The 27,387-nt window shown below is 43.4% G+C and overlaps 2 protein-coding genes and 1 long non-coding RNA gene across 6 annotated transcripts; 2 read left to right on the forward strand and 1 right to left on the reverse strand.

The window, feature by feature from the left end:
* The first annotated feature begins 651 nt into the window (after window positions 1-651).
* LOC309342418 lies at window positions 652-4,682 on the forward strand. The gene is made up of 2 exons (XR_014156794.1): window positions 652-1,203; window positions 2,482-4,682. It is a non-coding gene; the product is annotated as an uncharacterized lncRNA (long non-coding RNA).
* Window positions 4,683-5,119: 437 nt separating this feature from the next.
* ACTRT3 (actin related protein T3) lies at window positions 5,120-10,038 on the reverse strand. Its single transcript, XM_081862748.1, has 2 exons — window positions 9,693-10,038; window positions 5,120-6,166 (listed from the first exon to the last, which is right to left on the reverse strand). The coding sequence occupies exons 1-2, from the start codon at window positions 9,893-9,895 to the stop codon at window positions 5,248-5,250; spliced, it is 1,122 nt and encodes a 373-aa protein (XP_081718874.1). The 5' UTR covers window positions 9,896-10,038; the 3' UTR covers window positions 5,120-5,247.
* A 3,372-nt stretch (window positions 10,039-13,410) lies between these two features.
* Window positions 13,411-27,132, forward strand: MYNN (myoneurin). Of its 4 annotated transcripts, none has more exons than XM_081862489.1 (8): window positions 13,411-13,509; window positions 15,709-16,008; window positions 17,695-18,497; window positions 20,518-20,677; window positions 21,179-21,357; window positions 22,414-22,497; window positions 23,192-23,278; window positions 23,966-27,132. In XM_081862489.1, the coding sequence occupies exons 2-8, from the start codon at window positions 15,743-15,745 to the stop codon at window positions 24,226-24,228; spliced, it is 1,842 nt and encodes a 613-aa protein (XP_081718615.1). In that variant the 5' UTR covers window positions 13,411-13,509; window positions 15,709-15,742; the 3' UTR covers window positions 24,229-27,132. The 4 variants fall into 4 exon arrangements, with proteins under 4 accessions (XP_081718615.1, XP_081718616.1, XP_081718618.1 ...); XM_081862490.1 differs by having other exon boundaries at window positions 13,484-13,563; XM_081862492.1 differs by having other exon boundaries at window positions 13,491-13,509; window positions 15,709-15,799.
* The last annotated feature ends 255 nt before the right edge of the window (window positions 27,133-27,387 follow it).

Below are 27,387 nucleotides of genomic sequence, written 5' to 3' on the forward strand. Positions count from 1 at the left end.
AGGTTCTGCTTGTGGCCGCGGGAGGAAAGGCGGAGACTGAGGGTTACACGGGACTTCGCTGGTTTCATACACGTGTCTGAAAACTATCACCGTTACTCGCTATGCCGTCTGGGCCTCGATTAACGCGTCTATTATTCCCGCAAATAAAGGGATCCAGTACCGTCAGGACCGGCTCAGCCATGGCGCAGCGGGGATCGAGACCCTTTTGGCCACGACTGGACCTAATGGTCGGGGGTCCCTTTACCTTTAGCATGTCCTGCTTACCAGCAAAGGAAAAGAAAGCCATAGCAGCAGAGCTAGAGATGAAGAAAAGAGGGTGAACTGTCTCATCGCTTTTGACACAAAGTTGTTAAAATGGCCAACGCTAATTAGCAACATTATCTCACCTCCTTTTTTTGTGCTTCTAAAATCAGAAATTCTTGATACCATTTCTCATGCTACAGAATATCCTCCCTTGTTCTGTCAGGAAGATGATCAAGGACTTCATCAATGTACGATGGTTTTCCTTTATGCTTTGTCCACAGTTTCAAAAATTCTTGGTGATCATATACATCCCAACCTCCTTGCTTCCCCCCTGTCTGTTGAAGGAATTTATCAAGCTCAACTACTCCCGGAGGCAGGTGATTTCGTGTCTTTTTATCCACTACAAGCATGCCTTGATAAAGCGTATTTCCTGTTGCTGAAGTACTTAATGGCCAGACCTCAATTTTTTTCTCCAATGAATTAATCTCATTAGTAGCTGTCTTCTCTCTCAGAAGCTCCTCAGATCTTAAATAAAAGCATAATTAATAAACCATCAACAATTAGCAAAATAATTATCCAACAATCCTAAAGGCAGTAAGATCTGAATAACTATGTGACTAGTACCAACCATGCTTGCCTGGAAAAATATGTTTGAAACTGAGTAGATTTGTAAAAGTAGTTTTGGAAGGCATGCTGATCAAAGTGAAAAATCCCACTGAGGATGCCTACATTATTGGATGTGTTCAACAATTGGAGCCTGACAATGGCAGCAAAACATTGGAATAGTAAGTTTTCAGACAGTATTTATGCCAAAAGGTCATATAAACACTCTTGTCTATGTAGATGAAGGGCGGCATGCATTCCTGAAAACTGGGAAATACCGTTTAAAAATCACCAACAATACAATCCTATCCATAGCTACTCAGAAGTCCTACTGAATTCAAACGGACTTACTCCCAGGTAAGTGTGTATAGGACTGAAGCCTTAAAATCTTAGGTAAGGAACCAAATAATAAACAAACAGTTCTTTTTAAAAAAACTATATACATTTCAATCTTTACAAGATGGTAGCAGGTACCATATTTTTCGCTCTGTAAGACGCACCAAGTTTTTAGAGAACAAGAAAAAAAAATATTCTGAATCAAATGTTGTTGAAGAGGCTTTGTGCGACTATCCCTGAAGCCAGAACAGCGAGAGGAATTCTGCGCAGCAATCCCTCTTGCTGTTCTGGCCACAGTGAAAGCAACACAAAGCCTCTTCAGGGAAGCGGGAGAACGTTCCCGCTGTGCTGAAGAGGCTTCACGCGGCTATACCTGATCATGGGCTGCGCAGCCTGCATTTGCTCCATAAGACGCACACACATTTCCCCTTACCTTTTAGGAGGGAAAAAGTGTGTCTTATAGAGTGAAAAATACAGTAAGTATTATTCTTAATTAAATTTATAAACTGCTTTTCATCTTAAGATCAAGTATGGTTTACAGTATAAAAGGGTGGTTTACAGTATATGTTAAGAATACAGAAATTGAAGAAGGAAAACCAGCCCTTCCACTGCCTTCAGGCTATATTCATTCTTGAGAAAGGCTTTGGGAACAAACCCCAATAACAATCAATACCTTCTGCTATGTGGGACATCTTTGGGAAAAGAAAAAGCTCAGGAGCGAACCCTACACAAATCCGGAGTGAAGCACCTAAGGGAGTTGGATGGCATATTGTATGCCTCCTTCCAGCAACTCCTGCAGCCATGCTGGTGCCAGATGTATTTCCTTAGACCACATCAGCAAGGCCAAGAGGGGGGTGGGTCTTGTTTTTTTGGGCTGCTCAGGAGTCAGGACCTCTATACACATTGCCCAGGCTTGCACTCTGGAGAGGTGGCAACACAGGAGGCAGCAGTTACGAGCAAATAACAAAACACAGAAATAATGAAATAATAGCAACAATGCACAAAAGAGAAGACTTACTGGAATTAAGGCAAAACACCACATAGGCCAGGCTTCCTCAACCTCGGCCCTCCATATGTTTTTGGCCTACAACTCCCATGATCCCAGCTAGCAGGACCAGTGGTCAGGGATGATGGGAACATCTGAGGGCCGAGGTTGAGGAAGCCTGACGTAGGCAGAAGCTGTTAAAACTTGCCTAAAACATACAGAACACAGGCGGAAGAATGGCAAGAAAATGAGAATAACTCTCAGGGGCTTGATGACTCCCAATTGTATTATAATGCTTTTTTCTCTCTTTGCAGATTTAAACCCACTAGCATTTAGGAAGGATCAGAAGGTCAGCAGTTCAAATCCCTGCAACGGGGTGAGCTCCCGTTGTTCGGTCCCAGCTCCTGCCAACCTAGCAGTTCGAAAGCACGTCAAGTGCAAGTAGATAAATACCTTCCAACGGGAAGGTAAATATAGTTTCCGTGCACTGCTCTGGTTCGCCAGAAACGGTTTAGTCATGCTGGCCACATGAACCGGAAGCTGTCTGCGGACAAACATCATCTCTCTCGGCGTATTAGAGCGAGATGAACACGCAATCCCAGAGTCGTCTGCGACTGGACCTAACGGTCAGAGGTACCTTTACCTTTAGGGCAGGCCCAGCTGTACAAAAGTCCTACCAGGCAAAATATGAAATTTCAAGGAAGCTTGCCCTGCAGTCAGCATGCGTGGGAACCCAGTCAATTGCTACCACCTACATTGAAATTTGTGACTTCGGCAACTTTTAGCGAAAAACTTGCTCTTGAGAACAAGATCTGGGGTGAGCAAGGCTTCACTACAACTACAATTGCAAGGCGCCTATAAACAATTCCTAAGCACTGAGCCTATATGAACCAGCAAGGCACTCCCTTGCCCGTAGATTTGTTGACAAAGATACAAAAGGAGAGGAGGGAAGAGAAAAGCTACCAGCAGAGAGCAGCACCTGTACCAAACTTGTCTTCTTACCATCCTGCACCAACAGAGCCTCCCTCCCTTAAACTCTATGGTCCCCCCCCCCCATGGTGGGCGTGGGGCTTCTTTTAAGCCAAACTTGAGGGGCCAAGGACACAACTTTCTCCCCGCATTGCTTCTTAAGGCGCATTTATTCGGCGCTCGCCTCCACCATCAGCTCCTTCCCTCTTCCCCTTTCGAGTGGGTGAGACGGAGGGGGGGGGGAGGGAGGATAACAGCAATAGCAACAGTTTTGTGTGTCCGGGCGGCGTCGGCCGCGCGCCCCACTGCTCAGGAGCGCGCGGCACCGGCTCGCGGGGAACCGCAGCACCGCCCGGTTGGTTTGTTTTGCTCTCGCGCCGGTCCCCGCCCGCAAGCTCCTCAACCGCCCTTCAGCCGGCCGCGCCGCTCCCCAAGGCTGACAGGGCCGAACCCTTCGCGGCAGCAGCGGCCCAGGGCCAGGCTGACCGCGGCCTCTTTACCGGGGTCGGGCTCTGGCCGCTTCAGGAGAAAGGAGTTGGGCGAGAAGGCGCGGCAGGCGGAGGAGAAGGCACCTCCCCGTTACACGGCTGACGTTTTTTGAAAAAGGAATTCGAATCGCTGAAAGTCAACGGTCAAAACAGCGAATGTGAGCGAGAGCCGTTAAACGGCTAATTAGGGTTAGAACAGCGGGGGGGGAGCCCCACCCGGGGGGGAGAGAACCTTTCGGCCGCCTGCGGAGTGAATGTTGCCGACATGCGGTTTTATATAGCCGGTCCACTTCGGGCGCTTGCCCCGCCTCCCCGTCGTTTGATTGGCTTCTTCCGGCGCTTGCGCGGCCTCCGCGGCGCTTGATTGGTTAGCAGGCGGAGCGCGCGCTGCCTCTCATTGGCTGCGGCTCGTGGGCGGGAACATCATCTGGCGGAAGTTCATGGTGAGGTCGCTCTGCCTTGTAGCAGCATGCCAGGACATGCTTGCTTGCTAGTTTACTGTGTGGGGTTGCTCCAATTTTACAGCCCCCCCCCCCCCGGTTTTCGTAGGCTTTGCGTTTGGGGCCCTTATTCGAACTGTTCAGACATGCACGGAGGCACGTTGCAGCACGCCCGTCTTTATACCACTGTTCTCCCATTTCCTTCACAAGCAGGCATGGGTCTTGCGAACACAATTTAAAGTCTTAACAAACGTATCGCAGTATAAGCTTTCCGGAAACAAGGCTCGTTCACCTGATACATTAATGTTAACCTTGATTTGTAGGCATATATACACATCGTTGAAGGCTTCGTCTGCCCTCTTGCTGTATTGATTTATCCCCTCCCCTCTCCTCATTTAAAAGCCATGTGGATGGTTCTTTTTGTTCAACAACAACAAACATAAAAAGCCACTGTTGTTGCCGAAAGCATTTTGCTTTGCAGTGCTTCATGGTATGTCCATTCTGGCTTAATGGTAAAACATGCCAAACTGGGATCTTATGCTGAATGAGGTTGTAAGAAAGGACCTGGTGAACTATATGAAATAAACATTTAATTAAACCTATACTTGAAACAAAAAACTAGTGCCTCAGTTTGCTTTTTACAGCCTTCCTCCAAGCCATTTTTTTTCTTATAGATTGCAAGCATGTCATTTTTCATCAATAAACAAGTAGTCTTGAAGGGACAGGATACCCAAATCCTGTCTGTGAAGTCACCCCAGGCCTAAAACTGTAGCTAGGCCCCAAAATTCCCTTTCCTCTCTTCTAAAATCCACAGCTTCAGCTTTTCTCTGCTTTTCTCGCTGTAAGAACTTGTACTTGGTTGTGAGTGATCACACAGGTTCCTTCCTGTTACTCGGATAGCAGGAATAAAAAGCTCTTTCTCTGGTTAACCCTTGAGTATTTGTTTGACTCCCACTTCCCTTCCCAGGCGCAATGCTCTTCCCACCCGAAGGCAAAGCCTGAAAAGGCTACAGTCTATTCTACAGACAATCCCAAATTTGTACCCTAAACAAGTATGCATGGAAGTGTTACCTTTATTCATCTTTCAGAAAGCTGTGAGGCTAAAAGCCTCACCAAGGATGCCATGAATTTGTGTTTCTTCCCCACAGCTTTTTAAATAAAAATGTTTCAATACAACAGGAATCTAGAAGCACTTCCTGTGTACTATATTGGCCCCAACTTCAGCATATTCTTCCTTGGATATCCACATCTCTTGGAAGGCAGAGAGAGAAGCAAGGATAGATCCTCCCATCCAAACAGAGATCTTCCTGTCAGAAGGTGCTTGGACCATCACCTCCGTGTCCTTGGGAGCCATACGAATCAACTCCTTTGTGAGGCGATCAGAAATGCCAGGAAAGAGACTTGAACCACCAGAAAGGAGTATGTTGGCATACAAAGTGGTCCTCAAATCGATATCACATTTCATTATAGTGTTGAACAGCAGTTTATCAATACCTGGGGCTTCCATGCCAATATTAGATGGGCGAAAGAGGGTCTCAGGGCAGCGGAACAATTGGTTGTGGATTTTAATTATTTGCCCATCAGGCAATTTCCAGGTTTTCTCAATTGAAGTAGGTTTTTTAGCCATCTCTTCCTCAGGGTTCAAGCACACGTAACACAGAGCCTCCTTGATGATTCGCACAATTTCCCTCTCCGCTGTGCTCACCAATGCAATGCCGCTCTCCCTCAGGATCCTCATGAGATATTCTGTAAGATCCCGGCCTGCCAGGTCAAGCCGAAGAACAGCATGAGGCAAGCAGTAGCCCTCAAATATTGGGACAGTGTGGGTGACGCCGTCACCAGAATCCATCACACAACCTGTTGTGAGACCTGCTGCATAGAGTGCCAAGACAGCCTGGATGGCCACGTAGAGAGCTGGTGCCTCAAATTTTTCAAAGAGCAGCTTTGTCATTTGTTCACGGTTGGCCAGTGGGTTGAGTGGTGCCTCTGTTATCAGAGCTGGTCTTGTGCAGGAGTTTAACCTCAATTCATTATCATAAACGTGCTTCCATATTTTCTCCATGTCAGGCCAGGAAGTGACAATTCCATGTTCCACTGGATATCTATAGAATAAAAGAAGATGGTGGTATTATATTATCATAATCTGTCATGCCCAAAACCTTTAGCATTCCCAGCTTTAAAATGCAGCATGCCTATGTACCCTTGTGAAAGCACATAGCAAACTTCTTGTACTACTAAATTTGCCAGCATCTTATGTACTCTCTACATATTGCATGTGCAAGTGTATGTAAAACATATTGAATCAGAAAATAACCGAAGTGCTAAGTGTGTCTAGTGTTGCACTTGAATCTGGAACATCAGGTTTCAAATTCTTTATCAGCTGTGTGGTTCATAGGGTGACCTTGGGCCAGTCACTAACTCTACACCTAAACTACCTCTTAGGGTTGTTGTGTGGATGAAATGGAAGGGAAGGAAGAACCATATATGCTGCCTTGAGGATAACTGTAGTAAATGAAAATAAATCCCTCATGAAGAGTGTGGCTCCATGCATGCTGAATCAGAAGCAGTTTCAAACTTTTTTTTTTTATTACTGTCATGGATTTAAGGATTCTTTTCTAGATTGATTGATTTTACTTATACGCCACTTTCCCACAACAAACTATGCCCAAAGCAGCTTACAACAAACATTCAAAACATTAAAATAATACACAACATATGGAACATGTCAGTTAATTCAAAATACAAAAATCAACAATTTAGCAAACACAGAATAAATTCAGCATCCCCCAATACACCAATTTAGGCTCAAAGCAAAAACAAAAGTTAACCAACAATAAAATTTCTGGTAGTGGTCTTGCTACTTTCCAAAGGAGCCTGACTTAAATAAGGTTCAGAGTGGGGATAAAGATGACATACAAGCAGGGCTCCCACATCTCCTGCAGAGGAGGCTGACAGCACCAAAAGGCTATTGTCAGGCAGAGCAATGGTGGCAAGTCTCTTCTCCAGCCTCCTGGAAGTGCCAACTGCAGTTGCAGGTCTTATTGCACTTCAATGTACACCTTAGCAGCCTGCCTTAAATGCTGTTCAGTGGGGAAGAGTCCTCTCACTAGGTTAGATGACATACAGCTGAATCCCATATCCTTACTCCAGAGGAGACTGACAGCAGCAATGATGGTAAATTCACTAAAATGCTGATGCATTTACATGATAACTTCATTTTTTAAAAAAAATGCCAACTGATGTAGAAATGTGGAGAACTGAATTTAAGATTGGAAAAAGTAAAAACTGAGCAAAACCAACATTGATAGAGTCACACATCCCTCATTGGCCCTAGCTAATAAACCTTGGGAACTGTACCTGTGCCAGGGTGCTTCTCAGTGGGGTGAGGTAGCCATGACTGTTAAACCAATTTCATTTGTAATATAGATGTGTACCAAAGACTTTTAAGTGCCAGCCTGTTTACCACCATTTTAAACACAGTATGAGAAAACAAAGCCAAACTGATCTTAGCTCTTATATGTGTGGTGGAGTTGGGGTGAAAAGTTCAGTGTGAAACTGGATACACTGCAAACCATAGAGGAATGCTCCAGATAACTATCAATCCATTATAAGCTTTGAAACTCACTCTACCCTGTTACTAGGCATTGCATTGATGAGACCATGACATTTCCAGAACAAATTGCATCTGGACTGTAGATTGCAAAATTGGCTCTTTTCCCTGTGAGTCTTGCCATTTTTAATTTGACTATGAATCTTCTGCAAATAAGTCAATTTGAATGTCCGATGCTTTTACCTGTGAACTAGTCCTATTCATTTATGTTGACCTATTTTGCTAATTAGTGCAGTTAGATGACAGCCTAAATTTTGAATCCTAAACATGTTAACAGAAGCCATTTTGATGTAGGGCTTCCACACACTGGCTTCAGCCTACAAAATTTGGTTAAGCCTATAGCAGTGGGGCTTTTCATAATTTACCAGACTCATGCATTTGAATAAAATTTCAGGACAACTCTTTGGATCAGGACCAATGTGTTTCTATTGTGAAGCTCTCCCCAAACCTGTTTATCCCGAATAAGACTATTTTGGCTTTGTTAATTTGGAAGTATTACATCCAGTAGTGATGTATGGAAGTGAGAGCTGGACCATCAAGAAGGCTGATCGCCAAAGAATTGATGCTTTTGAATTATGGTGCTGGAGGAGACTCTTGAGAGTCCCATGGACTGCAAGAAGATCAAACGTATCCATTCTTAAGGAAATCAGCCCTGAGTGCTCACTGGAAGGACAGATCGTGAAGCTGAGGCTCCAATACTTTAGCCACCTCATGAGAAGAGAAGACTCCCTGGAAAAGACCCTGATGTTGGGAAAGATAGAGGGCACAAGGAGAAGGGGACGACAGAGGACGAGATGGTTGGACAGTGTTCTTGAAGCTACAAACATGAGTCTGACCAAACTGCGGGAGGCAGTGGAAGACAGGGGTGCTCTGGTCCATGGGGTCACGAAGAGTCAGACACGACTAAACGACTAAACAAACAAACAAATAATTTGGAAAAAGATTTCACACTGCTCCTATATAGGATATAGAAGCATGATTAGTTGCACCAACAGGGTAAAGAACAGCTTCTATCCGTGGGCTGTTAGGCTGTTGAATGAACATATAACAACAGGGCAACTGACTTTCGGGTTTGGTGGGTGTGCGTCAGTAAACGAGGGGAATTAAGACTAAAAGAGCTGAGTGGTGGGTGCTCGTGTAATCTCACTGTATATAAGTTGTACAAGTGACAATAAAGTATTTCAATTTCAATTTCAATTTCAATTATATGTAAAAAATAAAAATAAGAAAATACCAATCAGTGAATAACCTTAAGATTTTACAAAATGTAGTCTTTGTCAAAAAGGGAAATGTAAATTTCAGTTGTATTGGGAGGCTAAGTATTTACAAGTGAGCAGATATCCTGAAGTAATAATCACTGATCCATTTTGACCTCTAATTTGTTCGTTTTCAAGAGTGACTCACAGCTGCAGATAAAGGGATGCAGCTGTTTCAAGCTGGTGGGCGCAGCCCCTCTCTCACTGCTCTTAAACCCCTCCTCCTGGCCATTTCCCCTGATGCCACTGCCCTCCTCTGTGGGCTGCTCCTATCCTTTTCTTGGTAACCTTCCAGGGCCCACATGCTATTTGTGACTGGAACAAAAGGCAAAGGTGGGTGGAGCAATAAATGCAAACATTTGCCTTTAGCTAGTTTCTGCACACATTCACACACCTTCTCTCAGGAAAGCAAGAGGCATTATCAGAATTAAAGGGCACATTCCAGCCAGGCAAAAACACTCAATGCCAGTGTGAAGCAGGGCCAGTGAGTGGGGTGTTCTGGGCAAAGTCCCAGGGGCCAGATAATAGAGGCTTGGAGGGCTGCATTTGGCCCCCAAGCCTGAAATCACCACCACCGTTCTACCCTATTGTGACACTATAGCCTTCATGAGCCTGAATCACTTTTTGCATGAACTCGCCACTCCCCTTCTGTGTACCACCCCAGGCCACTTGTTTCCCTAGACACCCCCACTCCTAAGAAACTGGCTTAGCCAATATGTATTGCTTCCCTACGGTTCAAAATCCCCCACGTCTTCCAAGCACCTGAGGGAGAGGATCCCTCTCTTGGCTTGCGCTTCATCTCCAATGTAGAAGTCCTTCTGGCCAGCGCCCAACATCACAGACTTGGCCTTGGGGCGGCCTATTAGGTTGGTGAAGATGACACGCGGTTCCTTGTCCCCAGCCACGCCAGCCTTGAGCAGACCTGAGCCATTGTCTATCACCACAGCTGGTGGCAGCTCACCCATCCCTGAGAGTTGGTTCTGCTTCTGCCTAGTTCCTGAGTGGTGGTTCCCTGAGTGATGGTTCTGCTGCTGCCTGTTTCTGCTCAGGGCACTTGACTCTCAGTGGGCTTGTCTTATTTTGGGGGAAGAGTAAGGCTAACAATCTTCCCAGGCATGTGTGGCTGGCTCTATTGTGACTTACATGTTGCTATGATACCTTCTCCTGAAGCTTTGTAAGGCTGTGAATATCTATATTACTAGGAAATGGGGAAGGATTTTTCTTTTGTTTTGCTTTCTGTGCACATACCGTGAATCATTATTCCAAGCCTCAAGAACCCAGTGGGAGCTGATACATACAATAAGGGTGAACAGGGCACTGCCCCACCAAGTTGTCAATAATAATAATAATAATAATAATAATAATAATAATAATAATAATTATTATTATTATTATTATTATTATTATTATTATTTATTATGCCTGGGTTTCCCCAGCCACTCTGGGCTGCTACCTTCAGCCAGCCCCCATTATGCAATATAAGCAAAAACAATACTATGTTCTTAACTGTTAATGAATTTTTGTTGCAAACTGCTATACGTAGTTCAGTAGTGTCAAGCATGAAGCTTCTGGGACAAAAGGGATTCCTATGCTTGGGGCTATTAGAGATTTGAAATCATATCAGGCCCTGTTTAGCTTTGCAAATGTGCTAGCAGTTTTATTGCTGCACCACTAGGAGGCAACATGAGCATACTTTGAACAACATGTCCTGTCTCCATAATTCAGCTACTTTTGGGGCAGAAATAAAGTTACAGTGATCCAGATTTGCGTTTTGTTTTATGCATCTGTTTACTTATTTATAGATTTTTCTATGAATGAGAGAGCTGTAAAGGTGTTAGGGGAAGGTTCACCTGCTGACTAACATGCTCAACATATAATGCAGATTTGCATGCCCGACAAATGAGAAAAGAAATGAACAAGGTGTGACATGATGAAGGAAGGACAACCAACAAACAGTTCCGCACAGAATAACCCTAAATTTACATAGTCAAAATTAAGTTCCAATGAGTTCAATTATAAGCTCTATAGTCTGGAAATTTGCTGAGTGTTTGTCAGGCTTCTGGGTGCTAGCCTCTACCTTGGTCCACTGCAATGTTCACCTGCTAATTTCTTAAGGGCTTGCAGTAGGTTATGCCTAGCTACCTGTAGTTGGATAAAATCACTTTGTGAATGTGTTCTTAATGGCTGCCCAAAACTGCACAAATTCCTCTGTCCTGGAGGATCACCTCCTTCCTGGTCACTGTGCCTGAATTTCTTTGAATGTTTGTGATTTATGCATTAGTTCTTAAAATAATTTATTAGCTGCTTTTCAAGTCCTCAGAAAAGAGAGGCACCCCAGGAGAATTTCAATAACGTTTTTCAAAACCGTAATTTTGGTATATTTTTAAAGAACAATGCAGTTTTGGAGATCAAGGTCAATTCAGGCTACTGCCTATGCACACTTAACTGGGAGCAAGCCCAACACAGAATGCAACTGACAGTATAACTCACGAGGAAACATACCGAAGATTGAGCTGTCAAATCTTCCTGCATGGACATGGCTGATTGATCTCCAATGATTTCAAGGAAGACAAAACAAATTCCTTCCAGTAGCACCTTAAAGACCAACTAAGTCAGTTCTTGGTATGAGCTTTCGTGTGCATGCACACTTCTTCAGATGCACACTTCTTTCAAGGAAGAAGTTTTTTTTTTAAAAAAAGTTTCTGTTTCCGCCCGGTTTCGAACCGGGGACCTTTCGCGTGTTAGGCGAACGTGATAACCACTACACTACGGAAACCTGAATACAAGGACATCTGCTTCCTCTTCCTCCAGTAAGTACAATTGCTGTTAATTTCAGATGTGCGTCCTAAACAAATTGAGCAGATAATTTAAGTGGGGGATTTTGTTATGGGAGAGCTAATAAGACCACTTCCACAATTAAGATCCCTGGCAAGGTTTTACCTTCTTATTCTGCTTGTGGAGATATATACGTATAAATTAGCATACATCAGGCAACCGCTGGGTGGTGGGGTCTGCTGTAGCAATCCCCTGACAAATGCATTGGTCGTTAAAGCTAGAAAGGAGACAAGAGCAACCTTAGTTTGAACTGTAACCCGGCCTCACCCCCTCCCGGCATGCTGGCCGGGGCAGATAGGAGTTGTAGTAACCCCTTTAGAAATATATGCAATCATAAGTAGAAGGGGAAAAAATCTTAAAAACCTCAAAAGCTGCCATTGCAATGATCTGCTCTTTTCGTTTAGAGCTCACACCTGAGATTACAGCAATGATACTTACTAGGGAAAGAGGAGGCGGAGTAAGCTGTATGCAAGTTTCCGTAGTGTAGTGGTTATCACGTTCGCCTAACACGCGAAAGGTCCCCGGTTCGAAACCGGGCGGAAACAGCGAAAGTTTTTTTAAAGTATGTATACACTGTTGGACATCAGCATATGCTCACGCAAGGAAGATCTGACAGCTCAGTCTTTGGCATGTTTCCTAGGGAGTTGTAATCTCATTGTGTTCTGTGCGGGGCTTGCTCCCCATATGTTTTGGGAGTTCCGCGCATATCTGTTTTTGGGCTTGACCGTTCAGGATTATAAATATACTTTTGGAATAATAGTTCAGTATTAAGTACCATGTATTGTGCTGATGTTTCTATGCACTCGCCCATTGAGCCACAGGCATATATATAGAATAATTTCAAGCGTTCTCATATAGAGGTTTCCGTAGTGTAGTGGTTATCACGTTCGCCTAACACGCGAAAGGTCCCCGGTTCGAAACCGGGCGGAAACACGCAAGTTCCTTTTTTCCTGAATTTATTTATTTATTTATTTTGACCCGCTTATATTACGGATTTGGGATTCACTTTATTCGCTGCCAAAACGTGTTTTATTTAGTTCAATCTGAAACTGCCTAATACTGGATTGTGGAGGGAGGGGGCAGAACTGGCTGGTAAATCTATTTCAGATTAACCCGAGTGTGCATTTGTAACCGAACTTTCAACATATCACTTTATATCTGCAGCCATTAGGGCCACATTGGAATCACATTTCCTGCAAAACAGCATTTAAGTGGCTGTTATATATTTTGATGGCAGTCCAGTCTCGGGATTTTCATTTATTTATTTCCCTCTTCTGCCCAGCATTGCAGTGCCTTCAGCATAAAAACCGTAATAAATGTTGGGAAATTATCTTATGCAGCTTTGCGGGTGAGGGGACATTCCTTTGCGTGCTCTGCAGCTACAACCTACTTCCTAACGAAGCCTATTCCGACTCGTTCTCATTTCATCCTGTCCTTGGCACCCAAGCAGTTAACCTCGGCGAGGCACTTAGGAACTACATTTCCCCTCACGCTGAGGAAAAACTCGGCCGCTGGCAGAGTTCATTTTTGGTGCTAGGCCTCATGGGAAACGTAGTTTTGTCAGGGGAGGTGGGAGGGAAGAACTTCCCGGCCGGAACCTAATTCGACCCCGCCCTCCATTTCCCCCTTATTTTTTCCCCCGCCCCTCCCGCCGCCACCCTTGAGTTGCCGGAGTTCAATTGAAAACGGAAGTGAGAGTTCGGCCGCCGGTGCGGGTCGCGTCATCATAAAATGGCGGACTGAGGTGAACAAGGTTCCGCGTCCCCCATCCCCCCACCCCACCCCTGCCCCTCTCCAGGTGTGTTTCCCCCTAGTAGTTCTGAGGGGAGGGAAGAATGGGCGGTTGGACGGGACCAATCTGGCGCCGGGGGGCGGGGGGGGGGGTTCGGGTAGTGGAGAGAAAGGGTGTTTTTATGTGAGGAAAGATATACAGGAGGTGTATAGGAAGGGCTGCCTCGACGAAGTGCAGGAGGAATGGGGCAGCGCAGAGGGAGGGGGGCAGGGCTGGGCCAGTAAATGTGCGGAGTGGGCCTCAGAGAGTCAAATCTGGGGGGCGGGTGGAAAGGGGCGCTCCTCGCCCGCAGTCAATTCGTTGGCAAGACTCTGTCCCGAGCCTGGGGTAGATCAGTCGGTAGAGCCTGACGCTCTTAATCTCAGAGTTGTGTTTTGAACCCCATGTCGGACAAAAAGATTCCTTCCTCCATTTGGAGGGGGTTGGACTAGGTGACCGTAAGGGTCCCTTTCAGCTCTGCGATTGTGGGAAGTAGAGCTGCCATCCTAAGCACGATTATACAGTATCTATTTATTTCATCCAATTTATAACCGGAGGATTGGTCAGACAGACAAACCCGCCAAATCCCTCGGAGTGATTTGCAAAAAGAATTAATAAGGAACAGGAGCCACTGAACACAATGGTGACTGCTGCCTCCAAAGCGCTGAGTGAGCTTGTTGGGAAGAGGTATAGTTGGTGTAAGATTACAACATGCGAGTGCAGTTGTGTACATGCTTGTGGGCCATCTAAGCAAGCCGGGAGGGATTTAGCTGCTAGCTGAGCAGGCTGAAATTTACAGTTCAGTTGCGATGGTAACAGGATTAGACCACGTTGCTGATGTGCTAAATGGGTGGTAGAATTGATGTAAGTTTTCAGGAGTAGGCTGGCTGAGGTTATTGGGGGGGTGTCGATAACCATCCTTGACAGTCTTGCGCTTGGTTGGACTGAGAAGGCTGGAAGGTTGATGATAATGATGTATGTACTGTATGTAGATAATTGGGTAAAGGGAGAGCGATTTATAGGGAGCTGGCACCAAGGTCTAAATCTTTGGGCATAATATACGTGGCATAATGACTCCTGAACTCATTCCAACTTCTGTGTTGTTTTTATGTTCAAGTGTTGAAAGAGGCAAAACCCCAGAAAGGGATTCTTCTCTCCCCCCACCCCAATTGATATAAGTGATTGTGTATACTGAAGGAGAGTTAAATTACCCCTGGTGGTTTGAGTGTGTAGTTTCAGACAAAGGCAGTGGTCTGTGAACACTCCAGAATAGTTACATACTGGATTTCTTTTTGTCTTTGGGGATTCTTGAATTGGAGCCCAATTCATATTTAACAAAGGTTCTGTTTTGGAAGTACTCAAGATTACTTATTTTGAGCATTTGTACCCCACTGTTCAGCTGAAAAGGGGCCTAGAGTAGCTTACCTACAGTCAGTTATTCTGGACTGGAAACTACATCTAACACACCTGTAAATATGTGTGTTCCATATGCAGCATATCCATGCAGATTTGCATCTGATTGGATCTTTATCCTAGCAAGTTATATTTGGATGCCATATTATTTTCTTTATAGATGTGCCTTCTTTGTAGGAACTACATGCTGTATGAATAATATGGATAATAGTTTTAGTTACAGGTAGGTAGCCATGTTGGTCTGCTGTAGTAGAAACAAAATAAAAAAAATTCCTTCCAGTAGCACCTGAGAGACCAACTAAGTTTGTTATTGTTATTGGTATGAGCTTTCATGTGCATGCACGCGAAAGCTCATACCATTAACAAACTTAGTTGGTCTCTAAGGTGCTACTGGAAGGAATTTTTTAATATGGATATTAGCTATGAGATACTAATCTTTCATTCTTGTCAGAGTATACAAGGCCTACATGATGCAGTCTGGGACAAAAAAAAATCCCACTGAAATGAGGGACATCAAATTTTCAATAAGCTATCATATAAAAATGATAGTTGTGATCCAAACCAGTCTGTAAAATTTAATAATCTGGTTTTAGTGGCAAGTAACAGGAAAACTCACTGCATGTGATGCTATTCATATAATTTCTCCTTAAATGCAGGATTGCTTAAAAGTTTAAGATCGTTGAGTGGGAACTATAGTACATCTATATTCTATTCTGAGCCTGGCATACTGATACTAAATATGTTCCTTTGCCTTCTCAGACCAAAGCAAGGAAGCTGTGTCTCAGTACCCAAAATGCAGTATTCCCATCACTGTGAGCACCTGCTGGAGAGACTGAACAAACAGCGAGAGGTGGGCTTCCTTTGTGACTGCACCATCGTTATTGGTGAATGCCAGTTTAAAGCTCACCGAAATGTTCTGGCTTCCTTTAGCGAGTACTTTGGGGCTTTTTACAGGGATACTTCGGAGAGTAACATATTTTTGGATCAGAATCAAGTGAAGGCTGATGGATTTCAGAAACTCCTGGAGTTCATATATACAGGAGATTTAAACCTTGACAGGTAATACAATAAGGCTGGGCATTTGTCTGCAGAGTATTCAAAATAAGACATTCACAGAGAACTAAAAAGACAGGTTGCTGCCTGACGGCTTGCAATTTAAGTAGACATGTCACAAATGGAGAGAGGGTAAACAGGTCAGACAATATAATGCCACCCACCTGATAGTTGATGTCGCTGCGGTTTCAGGCTCCTCATTCAAGGGAGTAACTGTTTCATAGATCAATATTATAACATAAAAGGAGGCAAACACTAATTCTAGTTTTGCCAGAGATTATTTACGGGAACAGTTTCTCACCCTAGCTCTCCCTTGCCCCCCCAGAGGGATATAAATAGCAAATGGAAGGCAACTGAGGGCTAAACTATAAGTGATGCCCTTGAGTGCATTATTTTTCTTTCAGAAATAACCAGCATGATCCACGAGATCCAGATCATGACCCTGGTTTGGGGGGGCTTCAGCCCTTTACTTCCCGTGCCTGCAATTTTCACAGAATACAGCTCCCATTGGACTGTGATCATCTCGGGCCTGCACTGCCTCTGTTTTAGTATTATACTGCAACCTCAGTTGTTGCATTGCAAGCAGTTGATTAAAGATGTTCCCTATTTCCACACCCTCCCCAGGGACACAGGTGGCGCTGTGGTCTAAACCACTGAGCCTCTTTGGCCATCAGAAGGTTGGCGGTTTGAATCCACACTGCGGTGGAAAGGTAAACGGCGTTTCCATGCACTCTGGCTTCTTTCATGGTGTTCTGTGCATCAGAAGCAGTTTAGTCATGCTGGCCACATGATTTGGAAAATGCCGGCTCCTTCGGCCTGAAGCGAGATGGGTGCTGCACCCCATTGTCGCCTTTGACTGGACTTAACCTTCCAGGGGTCATTGACCTTACCTTTTTTATTACCCTCCCTCAACTATGCATATCAGCCATTTTATTCCATCTATCCTGAGGCAAAGGCAAAAGTTATAAGAAGTAAGGGATCACTGAGGTGATAGAAAAGGTAAGCAGAATTAGAGGCTTTTGCAAAGACTATTCTTGCCTGAGTCAAGACACAGGGAAATTGTGAAAGGAGGGGTGGGGCTTTTTGTGAATTTCAGTTGATGTCCCAGTTATAAAGGAAATGGGCTTTTGTGCAGCAGCAACGAACCTGTGGGTGAGACCAGTGTTCCTTGTCCTTTAGTTTTGACCAGTTTCAAAATATAAACACTCAATTATTTTCAAAATATTAGCATTACTGACTGTGGTCTTGAGATGTGGTGGCTCATACCTAACACCTTTCCTAGGATTTAATATTTTATTTAAATCAAGTTCTTAACTTTAGTTCTCATGTTTTATTATGGAAATCTTATGTTTCTAATAACCTGGTTATAAACTGCATCTAAAGGGCATCTTTTGGATAGTGGGATCTGAAGCTGAGCCTCTGTTGTGCAAATTAGATGTTCAACCACAGCACCACTGGAAAAGAGCAGTGGTTGATGAAAACTCTATTAAATTCAGCTTTTAAACTAGATTATTTTCAAAGGAATATGTAATACATTTGATTTTTTTAAAAAGATGAAAAATTCCAGTCTAAATTATAAAAATCTGATTTCAAGCTTCATCAGTTTTTATCCACTTAGTATTTATACTAATTCTATAAGACAGCCTGTTTTCTTCAGCTGGTACATTCCCATTTAACCTTTTTCCCTTGCAGCTGGAATGTTAAAGAAATACATCAGGCTGCCGACTATCTCAAAGTGGAGGAGGTGGTCACTAAATGTAAAATAAAGATGGAAGACTTTGCTTTTATTGCTAATCCCTCTTCTACAGAAATCTCTAGTATCACTGGGAATATTGCATTGAACCAGCAGACTTGCCTGCTAACCCTTCGTGACTATAACAGCCAAGAGAGATTGGATGCCCCTTCAGTGGACACGGTGCAGTCCCCGGTCTTAATAGCAACCACAGGGAAAAAATCTGTTCAAACCAAAAAGCGAAAGAAGGCCTTCAGCTCTCCCAAGAACCTGCCAAACAAGCCAGCACAATATCCAAGTGATGCTGCAGAGAACTCTGCAGTGGAGATGTTTTTAGATGCAAATAAGCTCGCCACAGAGATCACGGAGCAAGCTGCCCAAGGTGGGGATAATTCTGAGCTGCAGCTTACACCTGTGGTGGAGAGTGAAACCTTTGCTGCGCAGGAGATCCTTGTCCAGACGATGACTATGAAGTCCAAACGTAGTAAAGCACAGCAGGATTGTGCTTTGAAGGAGCACTGCTTGTCCAACATCGCCAGTGACAAGAACTCTTACCAGCTGGAAAGCTTGGGAGAGGAATTGGATCCGAAATACCCCAAGGCCAAGCCAGTGTGCAACACCTGTGGCAAGGTGTTTTCCGAAGCTAGCAGTCTGAGGCGGCACATGAGGATCCACAAAGGAGTCAAACCGTACGTGTGCCAGCTCTGTGGGAAGGCCTTTACGCAGTGCAACCAGCTGAAAACACATGTAAGAACCCATACAGGTAGGCTCCTTGCTTTGTGTTGGGAGTTGCCTCTTGTGAAAGTCAGCAGAAAGACCCTCATTCTCTCCCAGAGAAGTTGCTTTCCCTTCTTCAGTATTGTGGGTTGATAGTTGCTTTTGAATGATTATGGCAATATTGTGAGTGGAATATTCTTTACTGCCAGTGTTTTATTTTTAGCTGTTATCAAATTTGTACAATTACCATTTTTTAAGATTTTTTTTTTCTACACTGGCATTGCAGGGGACTACGTTCTTCCACATCAAGTTACAAATACCCATAGCTTGCTCATTTATTCAAACCATAAAGGGCCATATCTGTGTGATAGAGCACATGCTCTGCATGCATAAGGTCGATTCCTGACATCTAAGTAGGGCTGTGGAATACTCCGGTCTGAAACTTAGGTGAGCCAGGGTCTATCAGTGTACAGTAACAGATGAAAAATGGTCTTGCTCAGTATAGGACAGTTTCATATGTTCATTAATCATATTAGGCATGGATTGTGTGACTGTACACCATAAACAATATTCATTTTCTTTTACCTATAGTACAAGCCTGCAGACTTGTGACCAAGCAGCCATGTGCTGCTGGCTTGATAAACACCTTTTCTTGGTGCCCAGCTGCAACTACAAAGGCGGTGGTGTTAACATACCTCTGCGAGGCGTCAGTACGCAACTATGGTGATGTGCTCAGCTTGATGACACACAAGTTATGTTGGCTGGCTCTGGTTTAAGCATTAAGTTTACCATTTGCCACAAAAGAATTTAAGAGACAATCATTTTTTGTGCTTACCTTTTTGGTAGCCTTTTAAAACTGTTTGTTGTGGCAGCTGCAATATAAAAAAATTATACACACACACACACACACACACACACACACACACACACACCGCCCATCTGGCTGGGTTGCACTCTGGGTGGCTCCCAACAGAATATTATTATTAATAATAAAAGCAGCAACACCAAACATTAAAAACTTCCCTATACAGAGCTGCCTTCAGATGTCTTCTAAAAGTCAAATAGTTGTCTATTTCCTTGACATCTGAAGGGGGGGCATTCCACAGGGCTGGCGCCACTACCGAGAAGACCCTACCGAGAAGTATGTAGTCTCCACTTCCATACTTTTCTCATATACACTTAGAATAAAAATAATAATGTGAGCTTCCTACATTTCCTTTCATCCTGTGGTAACCACTTAGGACATTTGATTTTGAACAGGTATTTCTGGTGGAATTATCAATAAGCTATGTAATAAGCCCATCAAAGCGGACTCTTTCTTTGTTTCTTTTTAGTCTTGGGAGAACATGGTGCATTTTAGGAATTCAGATGTGGCAGTGATTATTTATTAAATTTATATTTTGCTGATTCTCCCAAAGGAACCCGAGGCTATATTTATATGCCTTTTAATTGGGGAAACAACTGCTTATGAAATTAAAGGAACACTTAGATAGCTGCCATATATACATTGATGGTGACTCTGAGACACCCTGGGGTAAATGTGTTATCTGAAAATGGTCAAAATGGGAAGGATTCTAACTTAAAAAGACAGTACCTAGAGCTCCTGAACATTTGCCATTGCTTATTTTGTGTGTGTGTGTGTGTGTGTGTGTGTGTGTGTGTGTGTGTGTGTCAAGAAGGCTCCTAGCATCTACATTATTTTTTCAGCCATTCAGAGTAACACCAGCATTTCATCTGTCACCAGTGATAGATGTCGATTTCCAATTGTTTGCTAAACATTGAAAAAAGGCTACTTAGTGAGTTCATGGCAGAGGTGAGTCTTGAACCAGGGACATCCTGAGATGCCAGCTGCTGTGCCACACTAGCGAACATTAATGTTGGCTGGTTTGGAATAGTTATTTAGGGCCCTACCAGCTTAAATTTAGACACGGTTGAGTAGTCTTTGACATACTTTCCCTTTATTCCGAACTTTTTGCCCCCATCCTCCGGTTTGCTGTCACTTCTCATCTGAAAAACCTCATCCTTCACAAGACACTGCTAAACAAGCAGCTCAATTCTCTACACAGGTGAAAAGCCATACAAATGTGAACTCTGCGACAAAGGCTTTGCTCAAAAATGCCAGCTGGTTTTCCACAGCCGCATGCATCACGGGGAGGAGAAACCATACAAGTGTGATGCCTGCAACCTGCAGTTTGCAACCTCTAGCAATCTGAAGATTCATGCCAGGTGAGTAAAAGGACTTCATCTGAAAGTGGAGATTAGTTCCCCACCCCCATCCATTCAGAGAATGCATATGGGTATACAATGTGAAGGGGGCACAGGCTGTGTGCATCCACACCATCTGTACCTGTAGTTTCCTTGTCCCCTCTCTGACCTTCCCACATTGAACGGGAAAGTCTGAAGGCGGATACTTCCTGCTTTCAGCTGAGTGTGTGGATAATCCTTCCCATGGTCACAAATCCTGATAATGCAGGGGTTCCCATTCAAGGGGAGGACTCTTAAGTACATTCACCTGAGCACACAATCCTGCTTCGGACCTTCCTGGTCAATGCAGGAAAGTTGGAGGTAGAGCCAACTGGAACATGGAATGCTGGAGCTAGCCTGCACAGCCTGACATCCCTTTTGCTCTTTATGCCTGCATGTGTTCTTTGACTGTTTTAATAGGCCTGTTGTCCAGGGAAACCAATTGGTGCACCAATAGAATCTAACCAGCTCCTTTCCTTTAAGGAAGCACAGTGGAGAAAAGCCATATGTCTGCGATAGATGTGGGCAGCGATTTGCACAGGCAAGCACACTGACATATCATGTGCGGCGACATACAGGAGAAAAGCCGTATGTCTGTGACACCTGTGGGAAAGCCTTTGCAGTCTCGAGTTCCCTCATCACTCATTCAAGAAAGCATACAGGTGAGATCCAGAGTGGAAGACATGAGAGAGGTGTCGCAATCAAGTTTGCATGGAGTGCTATAGATATGGAATGGGAAGAGTATGGCTTTGTAGAGCAGTGCAACCGGCAAGAAAATCTGCAAATTGCAAATGAGTTGACCTGTTCTTGCCTGCTTTATTGCCTGCTGAGCAGAACACCGTGATAAGCCCAGCTTTCAGTTGGCAACCATGCCACTTTGGTTTTTTTTTTTTTTATAAATATTTATTAAAGTTTTTAAATATAAATGCACACATAATAAACGATCTTACTTCTATCACAACAATTTCATCACTTCTTTGGACTCCCTCACGTCTCCCGCTCCCATTTACATCGTTAAAATTTTTTTCCAAACAAATTATCAACTTGTTTGCAATCTCATGTCCACTCATTCAAATATAATCTAGCACTTCTTCCAAAAAAAATTTATATTTTCTTTAGTCTCACTTATCATCAAATTTAAATCTAGTTTAGTGGTGGCCAGTTTTTTATAATCTAGCATCCTTCTTAACATTCAACCAAATTACAATATTTTTGTAGATACATCTTGAATTTCTCCCAGTCTTCCTCCATCTTCTCTTCTCCCAGATCACGGATTCTGCCGGTCATTGCAACCATGCCACTTTGAACACACCTGATATTAAAAGCTAAGGCGGGGTGGAGATAGTTACTGTTTGAGAATACCAGATGCTTTAGATGTTAAATGAGGTGCTTGAGGTCAACAGCAGAGCTCAGCAAAAGAACGCATGCTTTGCATGCATGATTTCCTAGAAATCTCCTGTGAATGAAGCTTAGGCAAAATCTCAGAGATGCTTTAGAACTGCTGCTAGTCTGGGTGGATGTATGTGTGAGGTATATCAATGAGACCTTCCAACTGGTGAGCCCAAGGGGCTCAGTGGTTTAGACCACAGCGCTACCCGCATCCGTGTCTACTAATAGGGGAGACTGAAGTGTGTCCATACACTTGAGATTTCATGACGTCTTCACATGCATTGTTGCTAGGTCATGTACTGAGTTCATCCACTTCTTTTTCTCTGTAGGAGAGAAACCTTATATATGTGGAATTTGTAGCAAAAGCTTCATTTCTTCAGGAGAGCTCAGCAAGCATTTTCGGTCCCATACAGGTTAGTTTTCAGCCGTGCTCCTCCTCCTTACCTTTTCCATGCCTTGTATGCAGGTATGTGCATACTCAAAGTCATTTAATGTCAAATAGTTAAATGATAGTATTCTATACATCATGTAGTTTCAATTAGCATGATCCTCCTACCTACCTTTCTAATTGTCTGTCTGTGTTAGAAGGGCCATAACTTACGAGATAGAGCATCAGCCTTGCAAGGAGGAGGTCCCAGGTTCAATTCCTGACATCTCCAGGCAAGGTTGGGAGAAACTTCTGCCTGAAATCCTGGAGCTTCTGCCAGTCAGTGTAGACAATTCTGAGCTAGATGGACCAACAGTCTGACTTTGTATAAGGGAGCTTCCTATATGTATGTGAACTGGGGATTATGATCTTTATATGTAATTCTCTAATAAAGAATTGTGAAATGATAGCATTTCCACATTAAATGTGCTCTTGTCCTCTGATATTGGACACCAATTTTGAAGGAACCGAAAAGCCTTATGCCTGAGGATCGAAGTCACTTTGTAACGTGTTATTTCCCAAACATGTAGAACAGCCTTAAGCAACTTTGCCATAGAAACCTGGGTGGAGTTTGAGATGCAGTGGCTATAGAAACTTGTTTTTGGTTGTGGGAAGCCCTGGTTCAGATCCTAGGATTGCACTGCATATCCATGAAGTCTAATTGACAATTTTTGTTGAAGGTGAAAGACCATTTATCTGTGAGCTGTGTGGAAACTCCTACACAGATATAAAAAACCTAAAGAAACACAAAGCAAAGGTTCATGCGGGTAAGTGCTGGTTATTTAAGAAATAATATCTACTACTCATAGAATCATAGGTAAAAAGGTTAGGTGTTCAGGAATGCTATCCAAAGACCTACTTAGCCACACTAAAATGGTGGATTCTTTGGACTGTGCCTCAGTATGCTCTGTGGTTAACCTAGGCTCCAAAGTGCTGCCAATGGGAGACCCGCTACTCTTTGTCAAGAGTGTCAACTCTGTACGTTAGTAAAGTGATGAAGGAATGGCATTGCTGAGCCTGCCTAGGTATGTTAGGTACCCTACTAGCTGTCATGTATGAAGATGCACTTGGCTTTAGAGGGCAGATACCTGAAATGAGCTAATCTAGTACCAAATTCTGTCATAATGAAAATATTGGTTTTGAGGTGGTGGTTCTGAGATTCTCTCTCCCTCCACCCAAATCTGTAATGAGATTAGTCCCTGAAGTCAGGGCCATCAGCCATTCAGTTATCAAATTTTGCTGATAATTCTTGTAGCCCAAATGTGAACTTTAAATCCCAGTTATCAGTTTTGTTTTCAGATTTACAATAAACATCTATGAAGGCTTGAAGACTAGTAAATAGTAGTGAGTGTCCTTGAATCGTTTGCAGGGGGAAATCATATCTTCTCTTCCTGTGCCTTCCTGTGCACAACTTTTAGCAATGAACACAATTTTAGTTCTGTTTGCTTTCACAGGTTCTGAGAACCCCCTGGATCCCATCACACTTGACCATTCCTTCAATGATCAAGACTCCATTCCAAATGAGAAAAGCCCTTTGCTGGAATCTGCTGATGTGAAGCCTTCAGATATAGCATTACCTCTCCCCTTTGGAACAGAGGACCATCAAGTTCTGTTGCCTGTCACAGATAGCCAGTCACCCCAGTCAGACACACTTCTGAGGTCTACCATCACTGGCTATTCAGAACCTCAGTTTATTTTCCTCCAGCAGTTGTATTGACATCCTGCACATGATGAAAACTCGCAAAAAACTTTGGCCACGAAAGCTTCTTTGGTAAAGGGAACGTAATCATGCAAGCTGTTACTGAGCTGGACTTCATATGGGTTTCAAATAGGGACATTTGAAAACGCACCTGTTTTTCTTCCGTTTATTTTGTTATTCAATGGTTGCCATTCTTTTTGTCATGTAACAAAATCAGGATAGAATTACAGTGGTACCTTGGGTTACATACGCTTCAGGTTACAGACTCCGCTAACCCAGAAATATTACCTCGCGTTCAGAACTTTGCTTCAGGATGAGAACAGAAATTGTGCAGTGGCGGTGCAGCGGCAGCAGGAGGCCCCATTAGCTAAAGTGGTGCTTCAGGTTAAGAACAGTTTCAGGTTAACAACGGACCTCCAGAACGAATTAAGTACTTAACCCAAGGTACCACTGTATTATATTTCTAGAAGATAGATACTTCCTTTTTTCTTTAGTAACACATGCCTTAAGAATTCTCAGTTCATGCTGGAGGTCTCCTTCATTGTTCATGCAGAAGCTAATTCTATGTAGCCAAGATGTTTGATCCGTGTTGTCCCCCCTCCACCACACTGGCTTTCTTCAAAGTGAAGATTGCAGATGTGCATGATTTCTCTATTTTGTGTAGATTTTGGTTAGTGATGAGGAAGGGCCAGAAACTATATGTGAGCATTAAAACTGTGTCCCAATGTCTGGAAATCTTTAGTAAATTCCCTAACTTCGGATATTTTTGTAGCTATTGCCCCCTACACAGTTTTGAATGTATTTTAATAGCTATAAGGATTTTAAACTTTTTATTTACAAGAAAAAATGAAAGTTGAGATTCTCAGGAAGCTAGATTCTGTACCCAGCACCATATTTTGACCCTTTCTCACACTCCTCAGCAGATCTGCAGCAAACGCACAACCTTCCGAATATGCAGCTGTTTTATACAGGGATTCAGATTCCTGTAGTTACGATCAATGTTGGATTAGTTTTCTGTTGAATGATTTTTAGGAAACACTTATGGAGTGGTTCTTGGCCTTCAAGTTCAGTATTGTAGGACATGGAAATGCCCATGTTGTCTCATCATTTTACAGTGCAAATACCTTCTTTTTTCTTTTATGTAACGGCATCTTGTCGTTCAAGGTTTCATATTTCTCGCCTTCTGAAGTTCTGGGATTAGAAAGAACGGTCAGTTTTGTTGCAGTGTCAGTGGGAAATCTTCCTTCAGAAGGCCGCCCCTCCCATGAAAGGGGGGCCTGTTTGAGATCAGGAAGCTCAAAGCAGCTTAAGGGGAGTGCAGGCAGTGGTAGAGTGTTGGCAAAATGTTTCATTGGAAGAAAACAACCAAACACACACACATACACACACACACACACACACTCTTACTTTGCTATGATAAATCAGGCCCCTGCCCATTATAAATTCTAAAGTGCCCTGCAAAAAGGGACAGAAAAACGGAAGCCTCATTTGCAAGTAAGAAACATTTTGAGAAGCTGGAGGACAGCACTACAGAAAACATTTGTTGCGTCCATATTTTAGAGGAAGTCTGATGGCTCTAGCAAGTTACTATCCCGACTGGTCTAGGATTCTGTTTCTAGTTTTGGCTAGTAAGATGCTTTCCAAGAAGCTTGGAATACCGTGTATAGTTCTGGCCTCCTCGCTGCCAAAATGATATTGTACAGTTGGAAAACGTTCAGAAAATGTGGAAGGGCTGAATAGAGCGACTCTTCTATGAAGAAAAGTTGCAGCATTTGGATTTTTTTTTTTTAGTTTAGTGCAAAGGCAAGTAAGAGATGGCATTATAGAAGTTTATAAAATGGTGCATGGCATGGAGAAAGAGGATGGAGAAAAGTTTTGCTTCTCTCATAACACTACAGAGTTTGTGGACATCCGGTGGAGCTGAATGTTGAAAGATTCAGGACAGATAAAAGAAAGTTAGTGCCTCACCCAGCGCATAGTTAAACTATGGAACTCATTCCCATAGGAGGCAATGATGGCTGCCAACTTAAACAGCTTTGAAAGAGGATTAGAGAAATTCACGGATAAGGCTATTTGATGGCTACTTGCCACGATGGCTGTGCTCTGTATCCATGAACAGAGGCAGAAACATTTCTGAATACCAGTTGCTAGAAAACAGCAGGAGCGGGAAGTACTCTCGTGTTTGGGTTCTGTTTGTGGGTTTCCCACAGGCATTTGGTTGACCACTGAGAAAAGGATCCAGCAGGCTTTTACGTTCTTAAGCTCCGCAGCAAGGCCTGATGAAGATGGCTATCCCTTGTTTGTTCCTAGCTTTTGATAATTGGAGGTATACTGCTTCTGAATACGGAGGTTGCATTATCAGCTATTGTATCTAATAGATATTGATGGTCCTATTCTCACTCAATTTCCCTGGAGGTGCTCTGAATATAGTATGCAAAGTGGAAGTGCCGGAATAAATGGATGGTTATTTTTTGTGGTTCATCGGCATCCATACGAGATCACTTAAAAGTTCCAAGTTATACACTGTCTGAACACCCAAAAGAAACTTTTTGATCTCCCATGAGATATTTTTTTAAGTCGAAAAAGCAATTTTATCATGTAGCTCAGCCAGTTACTATTTACTGTGCTGCTTCATAGGTTCTGCTTCCTAGTCTCTGTTGGGTGTTTAGGAAGCAACAAACCAGGTGGCCTAATGGGATAGAAAAGTTGTTTAAGAGCTTATCCAGTGCAACAAATGCAAGTTCAGTGTAGAATACAAATAATGAAGTTGCCTGTTATGGAGCCAGTTTGGCACTGAAGGGTCTTGAAGCAACCAGCTGGGAAAGAGATAAAATCCAAGATCTGTTTGGGACAGGTTAGTGGTGTCCCCTGGAATAGGAACGCGTGTATGCTGCCCAAATTAAACGCATTTCTGTAGAAAGGTCACCAAATTCCAACATCTGAATACAAGAAGCTATTTCACCTGACATCTTCCCAGTGGTTCCTCTAGCCTGGCAAGCAAGTAGCAAGAGCCCTTAATCATCGCTGCAGCTTCTGTCTCTCTAACTGCATGCCAGCTATTGAACCTGGTTTAATATGCAGAACATACTCTTTGCCATCTGATTGTCTTGCCAATGTTTTCAAAATATTTGGTGACTTTTTGGCATGAGTGAAACCGAGATAAATGGGTGAATGGTT

This window comes from Podarcis erhardii (genome assembly GCF_964252035.2).
Source record: "Podarcis erhardii genome assembly, chromosome: 5".
Taxonomy (NCBI): Eukaryota; Metazoa; Chordata; class Lepidosauria; order Squamata; family Lacertidae; genus Podarcis; species Podarcis erhardii.

Coding starts and splice junctions, on each gene's coding strand:
- ACTRT3 (XM_081862748.1), bottom strand. CDS start 9,895: ATGGGTGAGCTGCCACCAGCTGTGGTGATAGACAATGGCTCAGGTCTG. Junction 6,167..9,692: donor AGAGGGATCCTCTCCCTCAG/GTGCTTGGAAGA, acceptor TTTATTCTATAG/ATATCCAGTGGAACATGGAA.
- MYNN (XM_081862489.1), top strand. CDS start 15,743: ATGCAGTATTCCCATCACTGTGAGCACCTGCTGGAGAGACTGAACAAA. Junction 22,498..23,191: donor GCATTTTCGGTCCCATACAG/GTTAGTTTTCAG, acceptor TTTTTGTTGAAG/GTGAAAGACCATTTATCTGT. Junction 23,279..23,965: donor CAAAGCAAAGGTTCATGCGG/GTAAGTGCTGGT, acceptor TTGCTTTCACAG/GTTCTGAGAACCCCCTGGAT.